This window comes from Silurus meridionalis, chromosome 7, assembly GCF_014805685.1.
Source record: "Silurus meridionalis isolate SWU-2019-XX chromosome 7, ASM1480568v1, whole genome shotgun sequence".
NCBI classification, from domain to species: domain Eukaryota; kingdom Metazoa; phylum Chordata; class Actinopteri; order Siluriformes; family Siluridae; genus Silurus; species Silurus meridionalis.
This window is the reverse complement of record NC_060890.1, coordinates 2,493,843-2,520,040: the sequence shown is the minus strand read 5'-3', so window position 1 is coordinate 2,520,040 and position 26,198 is coordinate 2,493,843. Positions and strand designations below refer to the sequence as shown.

Genomic DNA, 26,198 nt, shown 5'->3' with positions numbered 1-26,198 from the left:
GTTAGGAAAGTCAGGTACTGATGTAGGTGAGGTGCAGGCAGCATTCCAGTTAAATCCAAAGGTGTAGAATTGGGTTGAGGGTCAGAGCTCTATAGCAGGAGATCTTCCACGCCAACTTGCGCAACGCATATCTTCATATACAGGAGGAAAGTCAACGCTGCTGCACCCGAAGACTTTCTCTTCGAGGAAGAGAGACATACGACTGGAAAAAATTGGGTGTCCCAATACTTTTGACATTATTGTGTATATAATTATTTTTTTTTTTTTTTACATTTTTAAAAAAAGAAAGGTCTAAATAATTTTCCGACCAAAACAAGTCAAAGTCCTCAGTTCACTTCTACCCACTTTTATCTAGAAAAGATTCTAGATTGAACAGAATCTTCAATTTGGTGAACAATTTACAATCTAGAATTTAGTGTACGTGACTTATTATTAAACACACACCATATTCCAATCCAATATCGCTCAATTCTTCCGTACTTTCCGGCCCTAATCGAATTTTCTCCCATTTCTCTCATGTGTTCATTGCGAGTCGAAAACCTTTTTTTTTTTTGGACAAACAAGACGGTTCTGACCACTGAAAATGTAAAAAAAAAAAAAAAAAAAACACATTTTTGGTAAGGGGTTTATTTCACAGCAATCACAAATCATCACATCGAATCGACCAGATAAGGGAAAGAAAAAAAAACATTTATACAAAACTCTTCTCGTGACTTTTTTAGCTTTTAACAGAGCGCGTAACCTTTTTTACTGTTTTTTTTGTTGTTGTTTTTTTCCCGTAAGGGAAGCAGATTTTGTTGAAGCACTGAAAAATGTTTACAGTGGCAGCGTGAAGAACTGCAGCTGTAGATTTCAGAAAAAAAAAACTAAGAAATAAAAGAAAAAGGGCCAGGGGTGCCATGATGAGATTTTATTATTTTTTTGTCTAAATAAAGAGCGTTTCGAGTTTTGAAAAGGGGTGGGCTTTATGGGGTGGGTGGGGTTTTCTTAATGTATATGCGAAATGAAATTAAAATAATTAAGTAAGACGGCACGTGGAGTCCGGGGCCGAGAAGAAACTCGAAGAACACAAACAAACAGAAAAAACAATTGATATCGAGAATATTGAAGGAGTTGTTTTAAAAAAAAAAAAAAAAGGATTTTTTTTGTGATTTTAAAGAAAATCAAAAAAGAATTTTTTTTTTTTTTATTCAGTTTTTAATGTTGTGTATTTTACTGTACTTTTGGATTTGTTGCACTCGACATCTGAAAACTGCCAGCTGTGTGTGTGTGTGTGTGTGTGTGTGTGTGTGAGAGAGAGATTGAGAATGTTGTGTCTCAGCTTGTGTCTTTGTGTGTTCAGGCCCTGCTGTGTTTTATTTTGGTTATTGAGAAAAACTGTGTTTGTGATTTTTTTTTTTTGTAAAAATAATCAAAAATTGTATCAACTGGTGAAAAAAAAAAAAGAAAATATATTTGTATATGATGCAGACACTGTAGGTTCAGGTGAGTGGGACCTGTTTTTATTTTCTTAAGATAACGAATTTTATTTCTGTTAACGAATAAACGCCTACGCGGACCAGACGTGGACGAGGAGCATCAACAGAATGAAAGAATCGGAACAAAGTGGAATCCGGAAAGAAAGAGGAAATATAAGGGGTAGGGTGAGAGTGAAAAGAAGGAAAACCAAGGAAGAAAGGAGGAATGAGTTGGAGGACTGAAAGAAAGCAAGAATGAAAGAAAGGAATGAAACAAGGAAAATTTGAACGAAAGAAGATAAAAAACAGAAAATTGTCAAATGAAAGAAAGAATAAAGGAAGGGAGGAAGATGTGACAAAAAAAGGGGAAAAAGAAATGCAAAGATTGAGAACAAAAAAAGAAAGATAAAACGGAAGACAGAAGAGAGTAAAACTAAAGAATTGAAGGAGGAAAGGAATAAAAGAAAGAAGTAAATGAAAAGAAAAAACGGGCAAAATGATAGGATGGAGTGAAAGTACAAAAAAGGAAAGAAATGAAAGAATCAAATGGGGAAAAAAGAGGCTGAAATTCAAAGTCAATCTTCACAAAGCTGCTCCAGTTACATAATCTAATAAAATAAAAAAACTAAAAGACCGAAGAGAAATAGAAATAAAAAGTAAATAAATGACAAAAGAATACATTTGGCTTCAGTAATACAACTCAGTATATGATCTAGCTAGTTAATTTAATTAGCATAGATAACCCACAGCTGCGGTTTCATGATTTCACGTCAGAAGGTCATCAGTCAGGCTCTCGGCTCCTCCTGCTCAGACGTCACATTGTTCCAAACCTGCCGTACATCGATCCTGTGTGATATCAGTGCTGGGTTACTTTGCACTTTCTGACCAGACGCAAGCTTACTGCCAATTCTGTACTGAATAATTAGTGTTTCCTATTTTCCTCCGCCTGGTACCCATTCCTTCTTTTGCTTTTCCTTCCATTCTGATGAAACCTAAAGTTTCACTTTTCCTCCAGCAATTCGATCAAAGCCAGGAGCATTCACCTTTCCAGAATTCTCTGTTGAGGCATATTTTCAGACACTTATTTCCATCATAGTCTCCGATTGATGGCTAAGCCAGGATCCGAGCCGTGTTTATAGATTTTAGCCGGGCCTAACGAAGAATCTAAATTCCCCGGCAGAGAGGAGAACCTCGGAGAAGCATGAAGCCATGTCGTAGCTGTCGCAACCGGTGTCTTTGAGCCTACACGTTTGGTGCTTTCTTCATTCCTGTCCGTCGCCGTTGTATGGACGGCGCTTAGATGGGAACCCATAGACGTTGGTGTGAACTCAGGCCTGGCCGTGCTCTGAGGAGGTAAAAGTGAGGTACAAGCTATGAACTTCACATTTCTGTAGAGAAGAAAAGTAATAGCTTCGGTCCATTCTAAAACGATCTGCTTTAAATATAAAGAGCACGTAGTGGATGTACAACCCCAATTCCCAAAAAATGGGACACTGTGCAAACTGTAAATAAAAACAGAATGCAATGATTTGCAAATCTTAAAAATCCATATTCTATTTACAATAATCAATCAATAAAATCAAAAAACTGAATGTATATACCATCCGTCCACATCTGGGAACTGAGGAGACCTGTTGCTGAGTTTTGAAAGAGAAATGTTGACCCATATGAATCTGATATTGAATTATAGCTGCTCAGCAGTTCTGGGTGTCCTTTGTTGTGTTTTTCATTTCATGATGCGCCAAATGTTTCCAAATGGTGAAAGGTCTAGACTGCAGGCACTTTTCTAAAAGTCATGCTGTTGTAATAGATGCCGTATGCAGTTAGCATTGTTTTGCTCAAAGATGCAAGGCCTTCCATGAAAAAGGATGGAAGCATTTGTTGCTCTAAAACCTGCATATGCCATTCAGCATTGATGGAGCCTTTTTAAATGTGCAAGCTACCCATTCCACAATGCACCACCATACCATCACTACCAGAGATGCAGCTTTTTGAACTGATAACAAGCCAGATGATCCCTCTCCTCTTTAGTCTGGAGGATGTGGTGCCCATGGTTTTCAAAAAGAAATTACATCACGTCAGACCACAGGACCTGTTGCCTCAATACATTTTAAATGTGCTTTGGCCCAGAGCATTTTAGATCATGTTTAAACAAGGTACATTTTCTCAGTTTAAACATTTTATATGTTTTCTATGTTCTATTGTTAATAAAATATGGATTAAAAATGCATTTTGTTTTAATGTATATTTTACACAGTATCATAACTTTTCTGGAATTGGGGTTGTACACTTGCTCCTGAATCTGCTCTATAACAGCCCTAGATGTATTCAGGATTTTCTAGAGCTTCTATAACTTCTATGGGTTTAGGAACCAGCAAATGGTATTGACAGATGCAATGGCTACAATTGATGAAACTGTAGCATACACAGTTTTGTATCTTTCAACCTAATCTTGGCTTTCTACTTGGCTGGGTTGTGTACATGGCAATTTGGATTTGAGATCAAAAGATTAATATGAGCCCAAATTAGAATGTCAAAATTCAATTAAATTCTTAGTATAGCCCTTTTGACCATGGAAATATGAAATAGAATTTTGATTAAGGTAATGTATAAAAGAATGCATAAGTTGAATGCCAATAAGTTTGTTCCTTATTACTGTTTATCCCAAATGATTGAGCTGGTGGCGACAGTGGCAAGAAAAACCTCCCTGAGATGGCATGAGGAAGAAACCTTGAGAAACTCAAGGTTGGCGGCATTGAATTTCCACTTGTTACAGTTCCATCATTGTTTAAGCTACAGTTCAGAGATAACTTAAATGACTGTTTATTAATTTCCTGATACTTGCATCTAGATTTGCTAAACAACTTAGCACTTTTTTTTAAAAAGCTATACGAAAATCTATGTGTGTCTAAACAGATAGTGAAGCTTTTGAAATGAAATCCCTTCAGAATGGACTACAGCCAACGGAATTCAAATGAACCTGGTCTTCACCTGGATCATAGTAGTTCTGCTTTCCACTTGCATGGGGTACAGGTTGTAGAGCACTGGAGCACTAGTTCCGTAAAGGATCAAAGGGTCTGGGCAGTGGCTAACAGGTGACACTGAGCTGTATGCTGGGGGTACAGGGGTAGTCTGTCTCTGAAGGAGCTGGAGAATGATGTTAATGTCTGCAGTCATTCTTGCCTCCAGTCTAGAAGATGAGATGTGACATTGATGCTTTTAGACAAACTTGCTTTTACCAAGGCAGGTTCACAGGTCCTGACAGTGAAAACCTATCTAGCATTTCATTTCAAGTTATTTCAAGACTGTTATTTTAAACCACTCTGGAGCCCCAAATCCAGGAAATCTTGACATTCTGCAGAGAAATGGGTCCCCAAGACTATAGTGGATGGACCTCTGAGGAAAATAACTATAATGAGAAGAATGCACAGGAAAGCTTAAGAGGGATATTTCAAAGGATATTGTAGCTAGTGTGGAGAGGAAATATGACTTGGAAATATCTGAATTGCAAAAAAACCAACTGTCCATTATCATTTGTTATTATTTATCAAGTAATGTGAAACAAAGTCACACATTTTTACCAATGATGCAATGGGCAAAGCAGCAGCAACAGGATGAATTCTATACCTTCTGCTACTGGCCAAACCTAATCAAGTCAGCGAATGGTGCTTTACTTTGCACCAGCTAAATGATCCCAAACATATCAAGCATTTACTGAGCCCCCAAAATTGTAAAATGGCAGGGCCAATTTTATTGTTTTTATTGTTTCTGAAGAGAAATATGAGCCAATACATTTGAATTAAAGTTTTACAGTTCCTTATATCCTGGATTTGTTAAACAACTTAAAACAGGACACCTCTGGTGGTAGGATATCCCTTTTTTTGGTGAGCAAAATACCAGAACAGGGTGTCTTAAAATAATTAGATTTGATGCATCAGTTTGGCAAACAGTGTTTTTGGATGCTGAATTCATTCTGCTGCCAGCCTCATGATGTACATTGTCAGTAAAGGCTTCCCCTTTAAAAAGTAGTCATGACACCGCCATTTTCGACTGATGAAGCTTGTATGCTTTGGATCATAAGCAGATCCTTTTTTAAAATCTTTTTCTACAATATGGCACATTACATTTAAATTTATGGTATTTGGGGGATACCCTTTTACAGAGGGGTTAAGGGCCTTTTTACGGGCCAAGCAGTGGCAGCTTGGTGGTGCTGGGATTTAACCTTCTGATCCAAAGTCCAAGACCTTAGCCAATGAGTGCTTTAACCACTACCTACCACCTCCTTGGTACAGGTTGTTCCTGGTGTCCCACTGTTAGTGGCTCATCTCTGAATCCTATAGCTGACTAAGATTGTGTTTCTGCCCTGTGGAAGTTGTTGGGGAGGTCACGGACTCTTCTTTTTCTTGCAAACCAACTCTTATTATCTGCTATTGTTTTGACTGGCTTGTTTAATGTCAGTTTGTTGAGGTTGCTTCTCTTACACAGACTGCTCTCTTCTCGTAATTTTGCTTAAATCTGTTTAACAATAAATGCAGTCCTTATGGGCGATTCTTTGACCCTAAATGTCTTCAATGAATTAGCCTTTCTGTTCAAAAACTTTTGGAGAGGACTATACAATTTTCAAGGGCAAGCAGTGGAATGTTCTTTATATTCTATATAAAAAAACACAACTTAAAATGACACAATATAGAGTCAAAATCCAAAGAATTGCCAACTTTACTTACTTAACTTGTCAACTTTACTTTATTGCCAGACATACACTATATGGACAAATGTTTTGGAACACTTGGCTTTCTCCTGCAATAGATCCAGCCCTATTAAAACCTTTGGAATGCTGACTGCACTCTATGCACCCTGACCTCACTTATGTCAGTACCCATCTTTGCTAAAACCCTTGTATCTGAATGTGCACAAATGTCCACAAATCTAGTGGAAAATCTTCCCAGAAGAGGAGGTTATTATAAGAGCAAATGGGAACCAAATAGGATGCTCAAGAAGAATATTCAACTCTTGGCCAGGTCTCAGCAAACCTTTGGCGATACACTTTTTTTATAACTGACCTACCTGTTAAGTTGACTTTGCAGTAACTCAAGTCTTGACTCAAGCTCACTGGGACAGTCTTCTGCTAATGGAGGTGGATGATAAGATGCTTGCACTGAACAGGACCGGTAAGGACGGCCTGCATACTGAGTGGGCCAAAGATCTGACCAGTAATGGTACAATCCAGAAATATGAGCTCCTGCAGAAAGGATAGATGGGAATTTGGGAGGGCCAGTAATGGAATGAGCCTTAAAGCAACCGAAGCTTAAGTGATATTTCCTCACAGTCAAGGATACAAAGATTTACACAAAAGGTACATTTTGACCACATGCTTGAGGATTGAAATAGGTACCTCTATCCATGCCAGACTCTATGCCCATCCCAGATTTGCTGTTGGGTGGAATCACCCGTAGTGCAGATGGAGGGTAATCCTGGGGGTCTCCTTCAGGAGTGTATACCCGGCTATGCGAAAAAGGTGGTTTGTTGATGTTCTCATTAGACTGGGTTCTGGATGAGTCACAGCAACACAATTCATCCCAGTGAGTGTGAGGGCCAGCAAAGCATTGATGACCCACACTTGTACATGTTTGAACTGAACAGGAATCATCATGATCCTTTCCATCTGTTCAGGATGCACAAAACAAATGTGTTTTTATTAACTTCATTGAAAAAGATGGTACCTTAGGTACCCTTTACTCGATGCAGTTGTCTGCTTACCTGGCCTGTTGCGTCTCTCGGGTGAGTTTTTGTGACATCGTGGGTGATTGATATGGTAATGGCACCCATTATCCTCACTGTGTAAGGTGTGAAGGACCTGATCTACCTGATTACAGAGAAAATCTTTGTGAACTTCAAGCCAAAGCTTTGTATGGTCCACAAAGAGTAACTGTGTTTTGTGTACTTCTCTGAGGTTGAAGGTGATCTCCAGATTTCTCCAGAAGCTTTCTGCAAAGGCTGGGTACATATCCAGGACCTCCAAGAGATCCTCTCTCTGGATTTGATGGAGATCTGAATATGTGAGTGTCCTCACATCTGCATTGCAGTGGCCAGGTTCGGTGTACAAGTGAATGGGTTCGCCAAAGATATTGTTCTTTCCTTAACATAAATAAATATTGAAGAAATAATTTGGAACTGGGAAATAAGAATTAGTCATGAAGATCTAACTGTTAGCCTTGAGTACTGACTTTTACTGAGGTAATACAGTATTTTACCTCATGTATCTCTACTTTTACTCAAGTACATGGTTTATCTGTAATCTGTATTATGCTGTAATTATTAAGAACTTTCCTCAGCAATCTTCTACACACGCGTCAGTTAATGACTTACAATACAAAAATGCTATACTTGTAAAACACTATTGTAGAACTAGGACATTGCATGCTCTGATCGCCTCTGTTCTGATCTCCACACATTGCTCACCTAGTATTGCGAGCACAATGTCATTGCAGGACACCTGAATCGAGCCATGGGAGATGAAGTACAGGGTCTGGAGAATATCACCATGATGGTAGAGAGTGTCCCCTGGTGGTGAGTGGGTGGTTTTTAAACGCATGGCAAGAGCTCGGAGACAGGCTTTACTGGCTCCTTTGAAGGCCTTGCAGTTCTGCAGCAGGTTGCGGTTTAAGTGCAGACAGATATCAGCCTGTAGGCATTCAGGAAAGCCTTTCAAAACCTACAAAAAATATCAAGAGTTTTTTTCTCTTCCAAAAAAAGAACAAGCAATGCATAGCCACCGAATGTATCTGTTTGACCAATAATAATTCTTGGATTTAGGTTTGTGTACATGGTGTTTGAGGTGCACATGTTCTCACTGCATTCATATCGATGCCGTTGGTGTAGGACCAAGCATGCTGGAAATACTCCTCCAGCCTTTGCCTCAGGCTTTGAGGTATTTGGTGGAAACGGATGAACTCTTTGACCCTCAGCAACTGCGTGTGGTAGCGCGTGGTTCCAGAATAAAGACGCTGTATGATTGCCGAGACGTTCCCAAATATGCTGGCATACATAAGGGCTGGAATATTGGAAGAATAACAAAGAAATCTTTCTTGAAAAAAAAAAAAAATGGAAATACTGAAATAATTCCTCTGTCCCTCCATACTTGGACTAGTACCAAACAAGTAGGTACTAGCATTTTTTTTTTTTTTACCATTTTAGGTCCTATGATTTTAAGGCTTAAAATTCACAAAAAACACAAAAGAGAATGCTTCTTCATGCATCTGTTTTGCCACCAGACTTAAGCGCTCACAAGTTTCATCACGAGAGTTTGTGTCGAGTTTCGAGCATGCGAAAAGTGATGAAACATTTTTCAGTTGTCATAGTGTGACGAGTACCGAATTTGACGAATTCTGCAGCTGATAAATACAGAGGTATTACTCTACTCTAGAACAGCATGTAATGATTATTCATGGAAACCAATTCACCTTTCTGTCAAATAAGCCTTTTTTGCCCTAAAATTATTTTCTAACCACTTTTTTTTACAGAACTATATTGCAGCTTTCTAGGTATTATCACTGGAATGGTACCTTCATGGATGGTAGTACCTCTCCATGGAGTGTACCTTGTAATTTGAACCTAAAGGACATACATTATGGGCTTAATCTACATTTACAAAATTCGGCAGATTCCCCTTTTCCAGAACAACTTACACATTTTTCATTTGTAGAACTGAGCACTTGAGAGTTAAGGGCCTTGTTTAGGGGCGCAGCAGTGGCAGTTGAAAAATGCTGAGATTTTAAATCATGACATCTTACAGTAACCACAAGGCTACCACTTCCCCTTTGTCTACATTTTCTGTATCTTTGGAAACTAATAATTTAAGGAGAATTGTCTGTAAATTGACTAGACCATTCCATGGCACAAGGGTATATCCTTGGTATTATTAGGTAGAAGTGCATTTACCAATTGTAACTTCTTGGGGAACAGTTGTACCTTAGAGGGGACAGATACTTGACTCTTAAATTTGAGGAAACTATTGAACTAGAGCATAATTTCCAAGGCAACAAGATTGTACCCAAGATGATGCATTCCTTGTATATTTAAATAGCAAATACAGGATATAGTGTACTGTTAAGAGTACACTACTTTAGAGGGTACAATTCCTGTACCTTCGGGAATAGACAAGCCAATTTGACCCAACAATTTCAATATTAGACTGCAACTTTTAAGGTACAAACTCTCATCACATAGACACATAGAGAGTCTAAGATATATTTCCTTTAAAAATGTTAAATGTGAAGCTCTAGGATGGCCCTTGGATTTGCCAACATAATCTAGCTGAATTTATATAGAGGAACTTACAGCCAATAAGCATGACACAGATGGAGAAGATCTTTTCCGAGTTGGTGTTGGGTGAGACATTCCCGAAACCCACACTGGTCAGGCTGCTAAAGGTAAAGTACAGTGCAGTGACATACATATCTTTTATGGAAGGTCCAGAGGTGGCGTCACTGTCGTTATAATACTTCCCAAGTTGATCAGCCAGGTTATCCAACCAGCCAGTTTTCATGTAGGGTCTCTCGACGTGGCCGATGGCATACCAGATACACGCCAACCAATGAGCGATGAGCACGAACGTACACATGAGCAATAATAGGACTGCAGCTCCGTACTCTGAGTACCGGTCTAACTTCCTGGCCACACGAACCAATCGGAGCAGTCGTGCAGTCTTCAGGAGGCCAATCAGAGTACTTGTCGTCTGAAGTTAAATGATAGCAAGCATGGTTGAAAGGGAAGGAAAGTACACGTTATGCATATTTTTCAGATAGTATTTTAAAACATTTTCCAGATACTATTATCTATGTTTATTAAGTCCTTATTGGGGTCAACAATTATGTATACAGTAGTATATACAGCACATACTATACAGAGAGGTGCAGGGAACTAGGACTTGATGACCCTGGGGTGTCAGGAATTATTTGGAAGCAGTGGGAGCTTGTTTAGAGCCCCTTGCTGTTAGTTAGAATGGAAAAGTGGCATGGTGCCCAATGATCGTTCACTGTAAAGCCTTTCATATGAACGGTTATAGTGTGAGTGCTGTGAGTGAAAAGGGAATTTCACTGTCATTGCCAATTAGGACATCAGGATCGTGTCCTGTCTGCTCTTGCACTTAAAACATGGGTGCGTCATTTCAAAGAAATTGCTCAACACGGCGATGACGTGTATTGGAAAAGAGGTGGAAAAGAGTGGCGTGGGCTACTCATGATGCAGCTTAAACAGCCTCGATATTCTTTGGTGTATAGGATTTCGAACACTACCTGGTGACTTATTTTTTAAGGCTGAAACCATTTTTTTTAATGAGCAGGCGGGACACGATCCTGACGTCCTAACTGGTAATAGCATAGGAAGTCCCTTTGTGCATCACTCACATTAGCATTTTACCGTGAACGCTTGTTGCGCACCACTCCACTGCTTCATTATAACTGATGGTAAGGGGCTCTAAATGAGGTCACAATGATTCCACACAATCAACGAAGTCCCAGGAATGCCTGGTTCCAAATTTTCCTGTTTTCCTGCACCACCATATGTACGCAAACTACACCGAGCAGGCATTACATTATGACCACCTGTCTAATATCATGTTGGTCCCCCTTTTGCTACCAAAACTGTCCTGACCTGTCATGCATTAACAGCATTAACCTCTACTGCAGTTTGAGTTACAGGAGCTCGTCTGTTGGATTGGACCACATGGACCAGCCTTCGCTCCCCACATACGTCAATAAACGTCCGCCATCCATGACCCTGTCAGCGGTTCACCAGTTTTTCTTTGGACCACTTTTAAAAGATACTCACCACTGCAGACCAGGAACATCCCACAGGAGCTGCAGTTCTGGAGATGCTCTGACCCAGTCGTCTAGCCATCACAATTTCATGCTTGTCAAAATCGCTTAAATCCTTCCATTTCTCCTGCTTCTAAAACATCAACTTTGAGTGTTCATTTAGTGTGCCTAATATATATACCTACGAACAGGTGCTACGATGAAGAGATAATCAGTGTTATTCACTTCACCGCTCATAATGTCATAATATTATGCCTGATTTTAACGTACATTTAAAAAATGTACTTGTGTGTCAAATAATCCCAGTAATAATAAGCCAATTTTCAGTAATAGTCAGCCAAGCGTAATATCCATCCAGATCATTTCTCACCTCATCTGACCCAGATTTAAAGATGAGCAGGTCAAAAGGCAGGGCAGCCACTATGTCAATAAGAAACCAGCCTTTAATGTAGTGGATGGCAATGTGTTTAGGATGCGTCACCACTTCGTCGTTAGTATCGACGTAAGTGGTGCGAAAGCTGATCACGATGTCCACCATGAACAAAACGTCTACGATGGCGTCGACGATGTTAAGCGGGTTGCAGATGTAACTGCACACATGCCGCTGATCCTCCGTCAGGTCGTTAAGCAGGAACGCAGCGGAGTACGGGGTGAAGATTGCAGTGTAGAGCACTAGGAGCAGGATGACCCAATCCCATGCTGCTTTAAAGGGACTGTAGTGCATCATAATCCATCTATGGACATCCGGATTTTGGAGCTGGTACTCAGGGAAGACATTGGTGCCCAGTGACAGTGTCTGTATGAAGAAAATCATACAAAGATTTTTACAGTACAACAGACGCAAAAATGCAGATCATGGGAAAGTAAGATGACTAAAAGGGTTTTTGGTAGTGGTGAATGGTGGTGACTCGATAAAATATTACTCCAGTAAAGGTACTCCCTTTTAACTTTCACAACATAAAACAACATGGAGCTACATAACAGAACACAGCGGTAATGACCAAAGTAAGTGTCCTCACCACATAGAGTGCACTGTGTGCAAAAAAGCTGTTGCACAGTCTGAATGTGAGACCCCAAATGCTTCAGAGCCTCTTCCCTGAAGGTAGGAGAGTGTGTGTGAGGAGTATATGTGGTCGTCCACAATGCTGTTGGCATTGCAGATGCAGTGTGCTGTGTAAATGTCTATGACGGAGTGGAGAGAGGCTCCGATTATCTTCTCGGTTGTCCTATCTTTCCTCTGTAGAGTCTTGCGTTTTAAGAGGAGGTGGTAGCTCAGTGGTTAAGGCATTGGGCTTTGGATCAGAAGATCACAGGTTCAAATCCCACCACCACCAAGCTGCCACTGCTGGGCCCTTGAGCAAAGCCCTAAAACCCTCCCCTGCTCAGTTGTAAGTCGCTCTGGATAAGGGCGTCTGCCAAATGCCGCAAATGTAAATGTAAGACAGCGCAGTTCCCATACCAAGCAGGGATGCAGCTGTTCAGGATGCTATTAATGGTCACTCTCTAAAATGTGGTCAGAATCGGGGGAGGGAGATGGGCTTTCCTCAGCCTTCTCAAGAAGTAGGGTGCTGCTGGGCTTTGTTGGTGATGGATCTGGTGTTGAGTGACTAGGTCAAATTCTTCACCAGATGAACACCAAGGAATTTGGTGCTCTGGAGGATCTCCATGGAGGATTCATCAATGATTAGTGGAAAATGGCCGCTCTGTGTTCTCCTAAAATCAACAACCATCTTTCTGGGTTTTGTCAACGTTCAGAGACAGGTTGTTGGCTCTACACCAGGCTGTTAACCGTTAAACATTCTCTCTGTAAACTGACTCTTCGTTCTTGCTGATGAGACCCACCACGGTCGTGTCATCAATGAACTTGATGTGGTTTGAGCTGTGCAGTGTTTTAGTGATTATCTCGTGTAAATCCCATACTGCAGTGCCCATGTCCGCTTGAGGTGAAATATAAACGGCACTGACTATGACCGAGCTGACCGAGGTAGATAAAAGGGCCGACATTTGATTGTCAGTAGTTCCAGATTTGGTGTGCAGAAGCGTGAAAGGTGAACGATGCTCATGCTGTCGCACCAGCGGTTGTTTAGCATCAGACACACTCCACCTCCTCTTGACTCCAGTGTTCTGTCCATTCAGTTAACCGAGAAAAACTCACCCGGCTGCAGAGCAGAGAAGGTCCCAAATGTCCCCCTGGAACTTGACCCTTGCCCTGAGGTTGTCGAGCTTGTTTTTCAGTGACTGGACGTTGGGTAACAGAATACTGGGTAAGGGAGTGCGGTGTGCCTGTTCCTGATGCCGGCTCGTTTCCCTCACGGACGCCTTTGTTCTCCCTCAGGATCTCGCTTGGCCAGCATGGGTCCGGGTTTAAAAACGGCGAAAGGTGAGTGGATTGTACACCAATAGATATGAGTGTCTCTGTCATATCTAATGATGTCCATCTTGTGTAGATAGAATGGTAAATAAGTAAATAAAAGTATAAAATAAACAAAAAAAAAGAAAATGTAGTCAAAGCAGTCGTGGCGGCAGCCGACCTTACCGGCGCCATCTTGAACCATTTCCACCATGTGGAAATCATTCTAGTATTTGTGAAAATGGACAGGAGAGGCCTAAACACTATCAGAAGCACTGACCTACATTTACAACCTAAATTCTAATATTTGTTCCATAAAATTGTATTCATTTATTCTCAAAAGTTTATTCTCTTTATTTCGTAGCGTTTCTCTTGGCTGTGCTGCTTCCAGTACGTGTATGTGGATGTTAGATTTTTTTGTCCAATCAGATTTCAGCCTCTATTTGCTACCAAGTCAATCTAATCTCCCCAGAGCCTTCAGAGTCAGTAATGCTGGCTCTTTTTACCTTAGTCTCCTTAAGAATATAGCTCTGTTTATTTAACCAATCAGATTTCATATTCGCCTCACAGGGCAGCTCGCTGGCCCAGAATAGCGTCAGCATTTTTCTGTTCTCTGATTGGTTGGTCAGAGGGAAACTGTTACAGCAAAGTTTGATGGGCAAAACACATGTGTAGCTCTGCACACATTAATACATCTAATTTAGACTTTTTTACGCCTAAGGAGGAAGAGAAAATGATTTGGTCTTGGGCATACTTAAAAATAGATTTTGAAGAAAAGCTAGACATCATGAGGAGGTCGGCCAACCCCGAAGCTAGCTAGCTTGTCTCAGCCCAGGAATTGGTTTGTTCACCACTTCCAGACCAAATTGCAATGGAAAAATTATAATGCTGTACAATTCAACAAGGTACAGACAGTTCACTTTTATATCCTTGCTTCAGACAGACAGCAAAGTCCAGACAGTCGTTTCCTGTTCTATTATCAGGAAGATGCATCTCTACCTCTGCCATGTTAATCTTAATTCTATGAGTCTCTCAGGACATGCCTCGGTCTCCGTAGTGTTGCGATACGTCATATTCACGTAGCAGCGGTGCTGATAAAACACGCTCGAGTAACAGTTTATCGATCTACATATCAAATATTGGTCACAAATTATCGCTCAATTTTTAAACAATAAAAGTATCACGCATCTACTAATAATTATATGCCTATTTTTACCGACGCAAATATGTAAATAATGGCACGTCGTGATACAAATGCCAACTTGCACACTTTTTTTAATCGATGCATCACAATCTTTCCATAGAAAGATACAAGGGATAACAAGTAAAAAAAGGTTTCTGTAGAGACGAGAACCTAATTTTTGTTTATAAGTTTGTGGTTAAAATGTAGCCCAAAACTAGTAAGTACTGGATGAAAATAATCTTCTACGGTTGTTCAACAATCCTCATCACTTTAGAAAAACAAGGGAAAGTGGGCATTAGCTGACATTAGGGATCGATTTGATTGCAGCCCCTATATGGGAGTATCTCTGTCCTAATGATGTTTCCGCTGGGGCATATTCTCTGCAACGCTTCAGTCTCTGTGGATTCCGACACACCAAATAGGCAGCGATTGATTTCTTTTCATGAACATCTAGATACCTACTTTACAGATGTAATGAAAAATGAAGACAATTTTTGGATTAGACATATACTAATACTGCCAAAAAAAGGCTTTTGGTTGACAGGTTTTGGTTTATGGGGGTTCTGCGGAACACGATTATTAAATTTTTTCAAAACAAAAGAGATGATTGTTGACCCCCCCAGTCATCCACTGTGGTGATCCACTTTCCACTGCATATTAATGACGCAAATGTGGGGTGAATCAAAATCTCTTAAGGTTCTTGTGCATGTCACACACTTTTTAAACACTTTTTATATACATTTTATAAAACTTTTAGTTAACATTTAACTTCTAGTGGTTGCAAGTCTTGGAATGTTTTAACAGTAGCACTGTAATGTCATGAACATTTTTTACTTCTGTAATAATCTCCCAACATAAGAGAATTTCCCTGCAAGTATTTAATCATAAAATCGGAGGAGGTTGGCATTTGCTTTTTATTTCCTGACCATTTTTGTGTGCCAACTATAGCCACATATAACTGATTTTTTCTATTTCTATTTCAGTTCTTTTTTAAAAGAATGGAAAGCACAAAAATCAAACCTAAAATAATGGCATAATTGCATTATTGTTGCTCAATGGGTTCTTGAATGTAATTAATTTGCACTTGGCCTTTCAACATCGGAGTGTTTATGCCAGTGGCGGGAGGTGCATTTGGTACCTGGGCCTTCAGTGGGGACGCACCCAACTTAATCCACCTCTTAATTCCACCACTACTACGTTGCAATTATAGAAACATCAATACTATACAAAAACGCAATATAACAACACGTGGCATTACAGAGAAAGAGGCATTTTACATATGGAGGGTGAAAACCATTTTACTAAAGCAAGAAACCCAGTTAAGACTTCAAACCTCTACACTACAACCACAACTGTGCACCTACTGTATATGGATACAGGATCCAGGATATTTGGAGAACTAATACAGATACAAATATTGGTGCCCGTAGCTGAAGTGATAATACGTGCTGTGATGTTCTTTTACCTTAGACATGGTGACGAGCTCAATGTTTGGGGGCGAACCCCTGGAGATAGAACGCCTGGGACGGCTGAAGCTGAGGGAGAAAGCTGGGAAGCGGTTGGCAACTCCACACTTCATCTGGTCAGGGTTGGCAGGAGTGCTCAGCACACTGAAACTGCATTGTCACAAGGTGAGAGGAAGTTAGGACAAAAACTTGATGATGATAAAGTTTTTTGGAATTATCTCTAGATAACTTGTCTTGGAAAGTAAATAGCCAGAGCAACATTTCAAAACCGCAGCCCAGGAACTTTTTTCACGATTCTAAAAGATGTGCACAAAGGAAGCAGTTCAGAGACTAAACATTTTATCAAAGGCGCAATAGAGAAGATTTGGGAAAGAAGAAGGCATGCGTGAACATGATCCAGGAACGCCACCAAGCACCTTTTCATGGTTTTCTCTTTGCCTCAGTACATTTTAAATGAGCTCAGAGAGAGTATGGCAACATTTCTGGCTCATGTTTTTAAGCATAACTTCTTCCTGGCATGACATTAACTGCATCCCAGGTCTCCTCGCTGCACTTACATCAGTTTTGTCCATATAGTGTTTATACAATAGGAATACCTGACTATCTACTCCAAACTTTTTTTTACCCAGTGTCTTACTGTCTTCATTTTTATTTCAATTCAGTACTCATGTACTTTTGCTAGGTAAAATATCACACACTACCCCAGACTTTAAATTTAGAACTTTGAATAAATCTATAAATTCTTCTCTTTCTCGTTCTTTCTCTTTTCTCAATCTCTTTTTTGTCTCTGTCCTTTTTTAATCATTCATTTTAGAAGAGTGGAGGATATTATAACAGCAAATGAGGACTAAATATGGAATGGGATATAAAAAAAAAAGGAAAAAAAAGCAATTTTATGGTCAGGCGTCCAAAATGTGTCCATATAATAATAATAATAATAATAATAATAATAATAATAATAATAATAATAATAATAAAATTCATAATACAATTAATATATAATGTAAGTAACGAATTCTCAAAGCGACTATTTTGAATGTTAATTTGACATACTGATTTACTGATAAACATTCGGGCTCCATCTATTACATTATTATTATTATTATTATTTATTGATTAAATTGTTTAAAAAATGTTAATTATTGTTTTTCTTTATTCACCTTCATCTTATTCACCTTATTAGATTTTTATTTATTAAATTATATTTTATTCCTCTTATTAAAGTCTTTCTTCTTTAATGGTTTTATCATAATTTCACTTTTTAATCCTTAAATGTTTTTATTAATAAAAAATTATATTTGTGTCTATGGTTGTATGTGACATCCATTTAGAATTTCAATGGTCTTTTACTTATGTTTGTTTCATTATTGCACTACATCTACTTTTCACATTTGAGTTGGTTTTATATTGAAAAATGTTTTTTTTTTTCCGAAACAATTTTTGATTTCTTTATTTACATTTTACACTTGACGATAAACAATACGTCCACCACTATGTTTAAAGCAAGAACCTGGGATTATAAGTTTTGCTCTTACCGGAATAATGTCCTTCGCTCCGTTCGTCTGGTTTTAAAGGAGTCCTTGGTGTTTTTTCAGCTCGGGTCTTCTTGTGACTGTGTGACAGCGCTGTGGTCCACATACACATTCATTCTCTTTACCGAGTACCAATCAATCCCTCGTTAACAGATCGAAGAGACGGATGGCGCGGCCATTTCCCATAATCGCATGTTATGTAACGAGCGACAACAAAAATAAAGACCGAAAACATGTCTTGGTTGTGTAATAAATTTGAGGATAGAAAAAAGCTGAACTATTGGCACCTGACCAATCAATTGCGGCTACAGAGCGGTTATTGTGTCACGGTATTGACTGAATGGCCGGATGTGGGTCTGCATTTAGAGCAGGGGTTGACCTTTTAGATTTCACGCCGCATGAACGGGCCTGCTTTTAATGAGATCTGAATGAAGAAACATCACTGACAGGTTGTGACTAGTCAATGCTGGAGACATTAGGTGTCTCTGGAGAGATTTTGCATTACTGAATAGTTGTGAGTTGACAGTGTTATAGTTTTCTCTCTGACTCCATTTTCAGCTTTGTATTACTGCATATATTTTCACATTTAGTCCCAATTCTCTCTTCTAATTCCCTCCTCTCTTCTGGGAAGATGTTCCACTAGATTTTGCTTATAGATATTTGTGTTCATCAGCCACAAGGGTGTTACAAAAGGCAGGTACTGATGTAGGTGATCAATGAAGTGTAGCTTTGCGGATGGATTTGGACTGTAAGTAATAACAGTTTACGGTGATGTCTCAAGACCTCAGGTTGCATTTAATCAACACCTCAACAATGATGAACTGTAAAAATGCTTCGAGACAATGGCCATTGTTAAAACTGCTATACAAATAAAAATAAATTCAATGTTTGATCGTTTGTTCTATTGTCTAAGCCACAATTTACCCAACCTGAAAATTCTGACGCTTCAATCCAGAACAGGGTACATAAAATAGCAGACAACAACATAAAAAAATATTTGGTATCTGAGTCCATAAAGCTAATGTAGGTGAAATTAAATTTAAAATTATAGCTTACAATAATATTTAGATTTCTAAATTGTAATTATAAATGCAAGCAGCATTTTTAGGGGCTGACCACCCAGGAAATCCCAGCCAACACAGACAACTTTATTCAAAGGGATTCAGAAGTGAATTGTGATGTGTGACGAGAGATGTGAGCATTTTATTCATATTATAAGTTTTGACCAGAAGGTGTCAGTGGAGAGAAATCTCTTGCAGCCTTTCGATTCCTGGCTTTACAAATTCGGACATTGTTTTCTAAGTTTGGGACAATAAATGTATCCCCAAAAAAAATAAAATAAAAAGTAGGCTCAGATTTGACCTAGTGGTGGCACTAGAGTGTTGGCAGCACTGGGCCAAAATTTGGTAAGAATGTTCCTCAGACCCCTCCCAATCAGTGTCCCAAAGGCCACAATGGACTGCACTGTGTGTGACTGTCTGCCAGAGACACCCTATCAAGTAGATGCAGTTTTGGTGCTTGTCCCCCTAAGAAAATTGTGATGACTGGTCATAAAAAAAAAAAATTAAAAAAAATACTGTCATAAACATGCCTGACTAATCACCATTACCGAATTCAAATTAGTCTTTTATTCATAAATAAAGCTTTATTTTTAACACAATTAACAAGACCTAGAGATGTAGACCTTTCCCCTCGCTCACTGAGCTTCAGTCCTTCACATTTATCTTATGAAACCTCCAGTGTCCTTGTCCATTCCCGTCCTACTCCAGCACTTCAATGTTGTCCCACACTCGGATTACGTCTGGGTAGTCGTTTAGAGCCTCGAGCAAGGTGGCGCTGGTGTCCAGCAGGTCCTGTGGTAAAGCCGCAGGAGTGTTGGAGATGTACTCCAACCCCGCCGCCAGAGTGCGGACCCCGAGAGCTTCCAAAGTCGTCCGCACTGCTTTAATCGAGCTCATGTCACAAATGAACTGTGGAGGAAATGGAAACGAGATTGTGGTACACAAAAGTACACTTTATGGACTATCGTTAGGAAAAAAAATCGAACCAATCATCTCATCCATGCCTGCATAAAACGGTTGATCGATCCCTTATGTGTCAGTTTGAATAAAAATTATCATGAACCACAAAGCTTTTTTCAAATACTTCCAATAAAATTGCACAAATGAGGACACGTGTGTTGTGGCGAGTTCGAGTCTGGAGGTTCTCCATCATTACTTCCTTACTGTCCACCTCTGGTGTTGTCCCACAGTATATGTCAGCCCAAAACCTGAGCCATGAAGTTCAATGAACTCTCTGTAGACCTCTGTGATCAGATATTTAGACTTGTACCTCATTCAGGGTTCGTACACATTTTTACTGACAAAATTCCATGATTTTTCCATGATTCTGAGGTAAATTTTTAATGATCAAATGTTTTATGAAATGTCAGTGTGTACGTTTTAACCTCTTAGTCTTCAGCGTAAAAGGGACAAGAGGAACCATGACAAACTATAAATCATTCTAAACGTCTAAGCCTCAAGCATCGATTTTAGATCACGGTTTTACAATGAAAAACGTATAACGAATGTATCTGCTGAATTTGCGTGAGCGGTACACAACAACAACATGCATTAAAAAAATGCAGTGCAGTGGAACCTCGATACTCGCGACCTCGATAGTTCACGACTTTTCATTTGGAACCGGACTGAGAGTAACTCACGAAAGATCTGATAGTTGGCGAGAAGCCGCGAGTGGCTCGATAGTTCGGAGTCATTTCAAAACAGGGTTTGTACATAAAAAATGTTTGAAAAAAAAAACGATTTTATTATTGTATTGTAGTAAAGGAAACATTTATGACAAGTAATCCACAATTTTTGTTGAGTTTATACACCATAAGGGGGCGGGGCATGTTCGAACCACGGTAAAGTGCGGGATTACTGTATATGGGCTCAGAGTTTACGGGCCATTCATCAGCTGAGAAAAATAAATAACTTGCTTTTAGAGATCGGAATCAAGTACAATTCTGGAAAAGTTATTCCGAAATAATGCACCCACTGAAGTAAACTGTGTGACGTAAACAAAACAATAACCATCTAAATGACAACATTATTGTTTCGCTGGACCAAAAATGCTTTACGCCATGTTGTTCAGCGGACCCTTATCTTTTCAAATAAACCGGGATCTTCGGGCAGTGGATGCATGCGTGACGCCTGACATGCGTGTTAAACTGTTTAGAATGTAAATAATGATTCAGGCTTCCATCAAATAACATAACAGACTCTTTGCTTCGACACGTATGCCACAAGTCTGTTTCTTAAAATAAGGAGTTCACCACAATCCAAAGCTCGCTATCTTGCTGTCTGGGAGCTTAGTATGAAAAAGCTGGATGGTGTCTTCACAAGAAAAGAGAATGAATGCCCATAGTACCTCTGCAGTTAGGACTTCGTTTCTGGACATGGCACTCAAAACGTTCCCTTGTTTTATAGCCAATGAAGTCACAGTATGTCGAGAATTAGATCAAGGCAAGAATGTAAAACCAAGGTTAAACATTTTAAATGTTCCTATGAAAAAAGGGTTGGAACCACCAAACCTGGCCTCAGTAACCAGAGGTGACCAGCAACCCAATGGCCAGTCAAACAGATTAATCCAAAACAACCTTTACAGTGACATTACTAGATGAATGAAAAGCACTTGAGGAGCATCTGAACATGAGGACATGGGTCTTTAATCTGATGAGACGACACTACGTTTCTTGAGTCAAATTTGAAATCAGAACAACTCACTAACTCTGTGATCGGAGGGAGAAAAAATTACACTCTACAATATGTAGGTTTTAATGAAATGATTTTCTAAAATAAGAAAGCTCTGGAAAATGAAGACTAATAAAATGATGTTCTAAGGTTATTAAAAAAAATATTGGAAAACATTTGAGGCTCCAGAATATGAAGATTCTAACATGAAGGTTCTAATCAAACAAGGTTCTAATAGGTTCAAATCAAGTCAGGTTCTGGAAAATTAATAAGCTTCTAGAATATGAAGGTTCTATTGAAATGAGGATCTGGAATATAAAGGTTCTAACAAAAAAATGGTCTAATAAAATGAGTTTCTATATATGAAGGTTATCAAAAAAAAAATAGGCTCCATAATATGAAGGTTCTAATCGAATGAGGTTCTAATGGAATACGGTTGGAATAAAGTCAGGTTCTGGAAAATAAAGGTTTTAGAATATGAAAGCTCTAGAATATAAAGATTCTAATGGAATACGCTTCTAGAATATGAAGGTTCTAATAAATCAAGTTTCTAAAATAAGAAAGCTCTGAAATATGAGATATAAAGAAAAAAATGAAAACAAATTTAAGGCTCCAGAATATGAAGATTCTAACATATCTATCATATGAAGGTTCTAATCAAACGAGGTTCTAATGGAATACGGTTCAAATAAAGTCAGGTTCTGGAAAATGAGGTTCTGAAATATAAAGGTTCTAACAAAAAATGGTCTAATAAAATGAGTTTCTAGATATTTAGGGTATCAAAAAAATGTTAGGCTCCATAATATGAAGGTTTTAATCAAATGAGGTTTAAATGGAATACGGTTCTAATAAAGTCAGGTTCTGTAAAATGAAGATTTTAGAATAGGAAAGCTCTAGAATATGAAGATTCTAACGTTTGAAGGATCTAATGGAATACGCTTCTAGAATATGAAGGTTCTAATAATACGAGTTTCTGAAATAGGAAAGCTCTGGAATATGAAGGTTCTATAAAAGGTAAATAAAGGTAATAAAAGGTTCTTATCAAATAAGGTTCTAATGCCCAATGCATGACCATAAAACCAAGATAACTCTGTAGTGGCTTCAGAAGAAGTGTCTTGAATCGAACAGAACATCTGGAGAATGAGCTAAAGATGGCAGCTCAGAGAAGCGCCCCATCCAGATTAATCTTGGGAAGACCTAGTTTACCAGGAGAATTTCACCAGGAGTGGAAATTCTGTATCGAATTCACCATAAGATTCAAAGCTCTAATTGCTTCTGAAGGAGCTTCTAGAAAGTATCTCTGTGTTTATTGTGTATGTCGTTCAGACCAGGGTGTAACCTGTAAAATCGGCTTGTCCTCCTCATCCTCGGCTTCGTGCACGTCTTCAGCCCCTGACTCTATCGCCAGCTCCAGAGCCCGTTCGGTAGAAACTCTATCTCGAGCTGCCACGATGACGCCCTTTCTGTCAAAATGATGCCGGGCTCCTTCGCACATCGCCCCCCTGTGGACAAGTATAGATTTCACTAAGACTACATCTATCCAGCAGGTCAAAACTCAGCGGCGACTTTTCACTGACCCGTTTTTCATCAGGATGTGTTTGATAGCCTGGTGGGATCGTGTATTGTTGTCCGTCAGAACCTCGATGAGCAGCATGGAACCTCCGGGGCCTCGCGCCTCGTACAGGGACTGAGTACTCGCTTTAGATTTTTCCTACAGGACGGAAAGAGATGACTGATACAGATGTTTAAACCCTTTTTAATTGCATTCATAGCAGGTTTTGGTTCATTTTTATTTATCAGTCGTTTCCCCCAGAACTTTTTTTTTTTTAAACAAATTGATTCCTTACCGCTCCTTTAATAGCTGCCTCGATGGTGGATTTAGGTAGACTTTTGTTTCTGCACTGCTCTATAAGCTGAGCCAAACTGACATTATATTCCGGATTTGGTCCTCCCTCTAAAAGCACACACAAACATTTGTGAAAAATGCTGCAAAACAGGAATGCTTTTAAAAATCAAAAGGTTTAGTATCTTCATTTTTTTTTAACAGAAGCTGTGTTTGGAAGGCAGGTAGGTTGTTCCAAACATCTTGGAGAACTAACCCCAGACCTTCTGTATATGTGAAGACCTCGGTTGTATGTTTAGGGTCGTTGTCCTGCTCCGGAACAAATCTAGGGCCAATCGGACGCCTCCCTGATGGTACGGCATAATTGAGGTGTCTGTCTGTATTTATTAGAATTGAGGACACCATTAATGATGACCAAAATCTTCAAATCCGTTAGCAGAAATGCAGCCTTAAGCTTGCGAGCAACCTCCACCATGCTTCACTGTTGTCTGCCGAGACAGATTATCGGTCAGGGTTCTCTACATTAAAGATTAAGTTGTACGTTTGGGGTCGTTGTCCTGCGGCAAAACACGTTTAGGGCTGATCAGACGCCTTTCTGATGATATTAAGTGATGGATAAATGTCCGTCTGTATTTCTTAGGACAGAGGAGACCATTAATCCTGACCAAATCTCCAACGCCATTATTAAAAATGCCACCCAAACTTGCAAGCAACCTCTACCATGCTTAACTGTTACCTGCAGAAGCTCGTTATTTATCAGGTTTATTGGTACGTTATCCGTTTATCATTTGCATTTCCTATTTTATCACGTGAATAACTTTTTAGCTGATAGTAACGCACTTTTTACATGATGATGAGTTTTATTTATTGGCTCGGTAAGCACCTCTTACTGCCACCCTGATCAGCATGGCGTATTTAGCGATCATACGCGCACGAGCTGCATCTTTCGGGATCTTGACGTCTTTCACTTTGGACCACTTGTTGTGTCCCGCGCACAAAACCGGACCCACGTGCACCGTCCGGACGCTGAGCGGGAGCGCGCTGAGCCGCGGAACCTTCAACAGTCTATGAGCGCAGCCGGACAGAAAAGGACGTAACACCACTCCGGCTGCCATTGCCCTTGAGTCTAAAAACGAGAAACAAACCACAGAGGCTGATTAATTATTATTTATATTTTTTTATTAGCCAGACAGTTGCACTAAAACATAATGTAATTTTATATACATACGTGAAATTATTTTGGCTTTTTTTTTAAGTTACGTCCAACCTACAACTTGGGCCACGTCCCAAACCAAACGCTAGGGTGCTAGATAGAATGGTGAACTAATACCCTACTGTAGGCTTAAAGTATTCAGGACACTAATGGTCTGCGATTTGGGACGGAGCCATCGCTTGTGCACGGTTTATGTACGCTTACGGTGCTTATAGCAAACCGTACGATATTAAATATCGACTTCTAAACTGTATCTATTGCAATATCTTAAAAAAAATTGGATTTACTTACGAAATTCTCCCGTTACATTTCCCCAAAGAGAATATTAAACCTCACGAAGGACCTTCCAACCCGAGCCCTCGCTACAGCGGCACTCGACGTCATTTCCGTTTCGTTTATACTCGTCATATTACGAGTTTTATATATTTTTTTATTTGTTTGTATTCAAACGATAGTCATTGCTAAATTTAAAAAAAAGCAGCACACGTGAAATATTTGAGGTAATAATCGGTACCAGTCAAAAGTTTGAACACACCTTCTCCTTGAGTGGTTTCCTTTCATTTGTATTAACATTGTACATTAATACTGAGGGAAAAAACGTGAAAAAAAACGTGTCAAATACACCAGAATATGTTTTATATTTGGAGACTCTTGGCATTCTCTCAGTCAGCCTCATGAGGTAGTCCCCCAAAATGTTTTTTCCAACAATCTTGAGTGAGTTTCCCAAGATGTTGAGTGCTTGTTGGCTGCTTTTCATTCACTCTCCTGTCCAAGTCATCCCAAACCATGCTAACTGGATTTAGATTGGGGGATTGTGGCAGCCAGATCATCTGATGCAGCATTTCATCACTTTTCTGCTTGAACAAACTGCTCTTACAGAAGATAGAGGTGTGTTTAAGGTCGTTTTTCTGTCGGAAAACAAATGAAGGTCCTACTAAGTGCAAACTGGATGGGGTGGCATGTCACTGCAAAATGCTGTGGTAGCCATTCTGATTATGTGTGTCCTCAAATTTGACTAAATCACTAAAAGTGTTACTTGCAAAGCACACCCACACCATTACACCTCCTCCTCCATGCCCGGAAAAACCATCCTTTCACCTTCTTTACAGCTAACAAAGACACCAAGAATCCCAAATTTGGACTCATCAGATTAAGGAAAGTTTTCCATTGATCTAATGTGCATTCTTTGTGGTTTTTTTTTTTTTTTCCCAAGGCTTTTCTCCTTGTTGTTCTTCCAAGGTAATGGTTACTAATGGTGACTCACACAGTTGCCTCTGAACATGCTGATGTTGAAATATGTCTGCCACTTGAACTCCGAGAAGCACTTTCCATGACTCACACAGTCGCCTCTGAACATGTCGATGTTGGTGGTTGAAACATTGTCTGCCACTTGAACTCCGTGAAGCACTTTGAGACTGGTAAATTCTAATAAACTTATCCTCTGCAGCAGAGGTAGCTCTTGGTCTTCCGTTCCTGGGACGGTGCTTATGAGAGCCTGTATCATCATTGATTGTTTTTGAAAACTGCACTTGGGGATACATTAAATGTTTGCGTTCAGTGACCTTCATTTCTTATAGTAATGATGTGTTTCTTGCCTTAATGTGGATT

The 26,198-nt window shown here is 39.5% G+C and overlaps 2 protein-coding genes across 3 annotated transcripts; both read right to left on the bottom strand.

Moving 5' to 3' along the window:
- Window positions 1–1,175: 1,175 nt before the first annotated feature.
- kcnh6b (potassium voltage-gated channel, subfamily H (eag-related), member 6b) lies at window positions 1,176–17,930 on the bottom strand. The gene is made up of 12 exons (XM_046854582.1): window positions 17,807–17,930; window positions 16,271–16,421; window positions 11,643–12,068; window positions 9,795–10,191; window positions 8,309–8,508; window positions 7,917–8,169; window positions 7,399–7,592; window positions 7,215–7,320; window positions 6,850–7,119; window positions 6,522–6,696; window positions 4,449–4,647; window positions 1,176–2,802 (listed from the first exon to the last, which is right to left on the bottom strand). Exons 2-12 carry the CDS (start codon window positions 16,382–16,384, stop codon window positions 2,548–2,550), a joined length of 2,589 nt encoding a protein of 862 aa, XP_046710538.1. The 5' UTR covers window positions 16,385–16,421; window positions 17,807–17,930; the 3' UTR covers window positions 1,176–2,547.
- Window positions 17,931–19,416: 1,486 nt separating this feature from the next.
- Window positions 19,417–24,979, bottom strand: LOC124389434 (translational activator of cytochrome c oxidase 1). Of its 2 annotated transcripts, none has more exons than XM_046854887.1 (6): window positions 24,882–24,979; window positions 24,261–24,503; window positions 23,382–23,488; window positions 23,112–23,245; window positions 22,874–23,036; window positions 19,417–19,773 (listed from the first exon to the last, which is right to left on the bottom strand). In XM_046854887.1, exons 2-6 carry the CDS (start codon window positions 24,490–24,492, stop codon window positions 19,564–19,566), a joined length of 846 nt encoding a protein of 281 aa, XP_046710843.1. In that variant the 5' UTR covers window positions 24,493–24,503; window positions 24,882–24,979; the 3' UTR covers window positions 19,417–19,563. The 2 variants fall into 2 exon arrangements, with proteins under 2 accessions (XP_046710843.1, XP_046710842.1); XM_046854886.1 differs by lacking the exon at window positions 24,882–24,979 and adding an exon at window positions 24,606–24,776.
- Window positions 24,980–26,198: the final 1,219 nt, after the last annotated feature.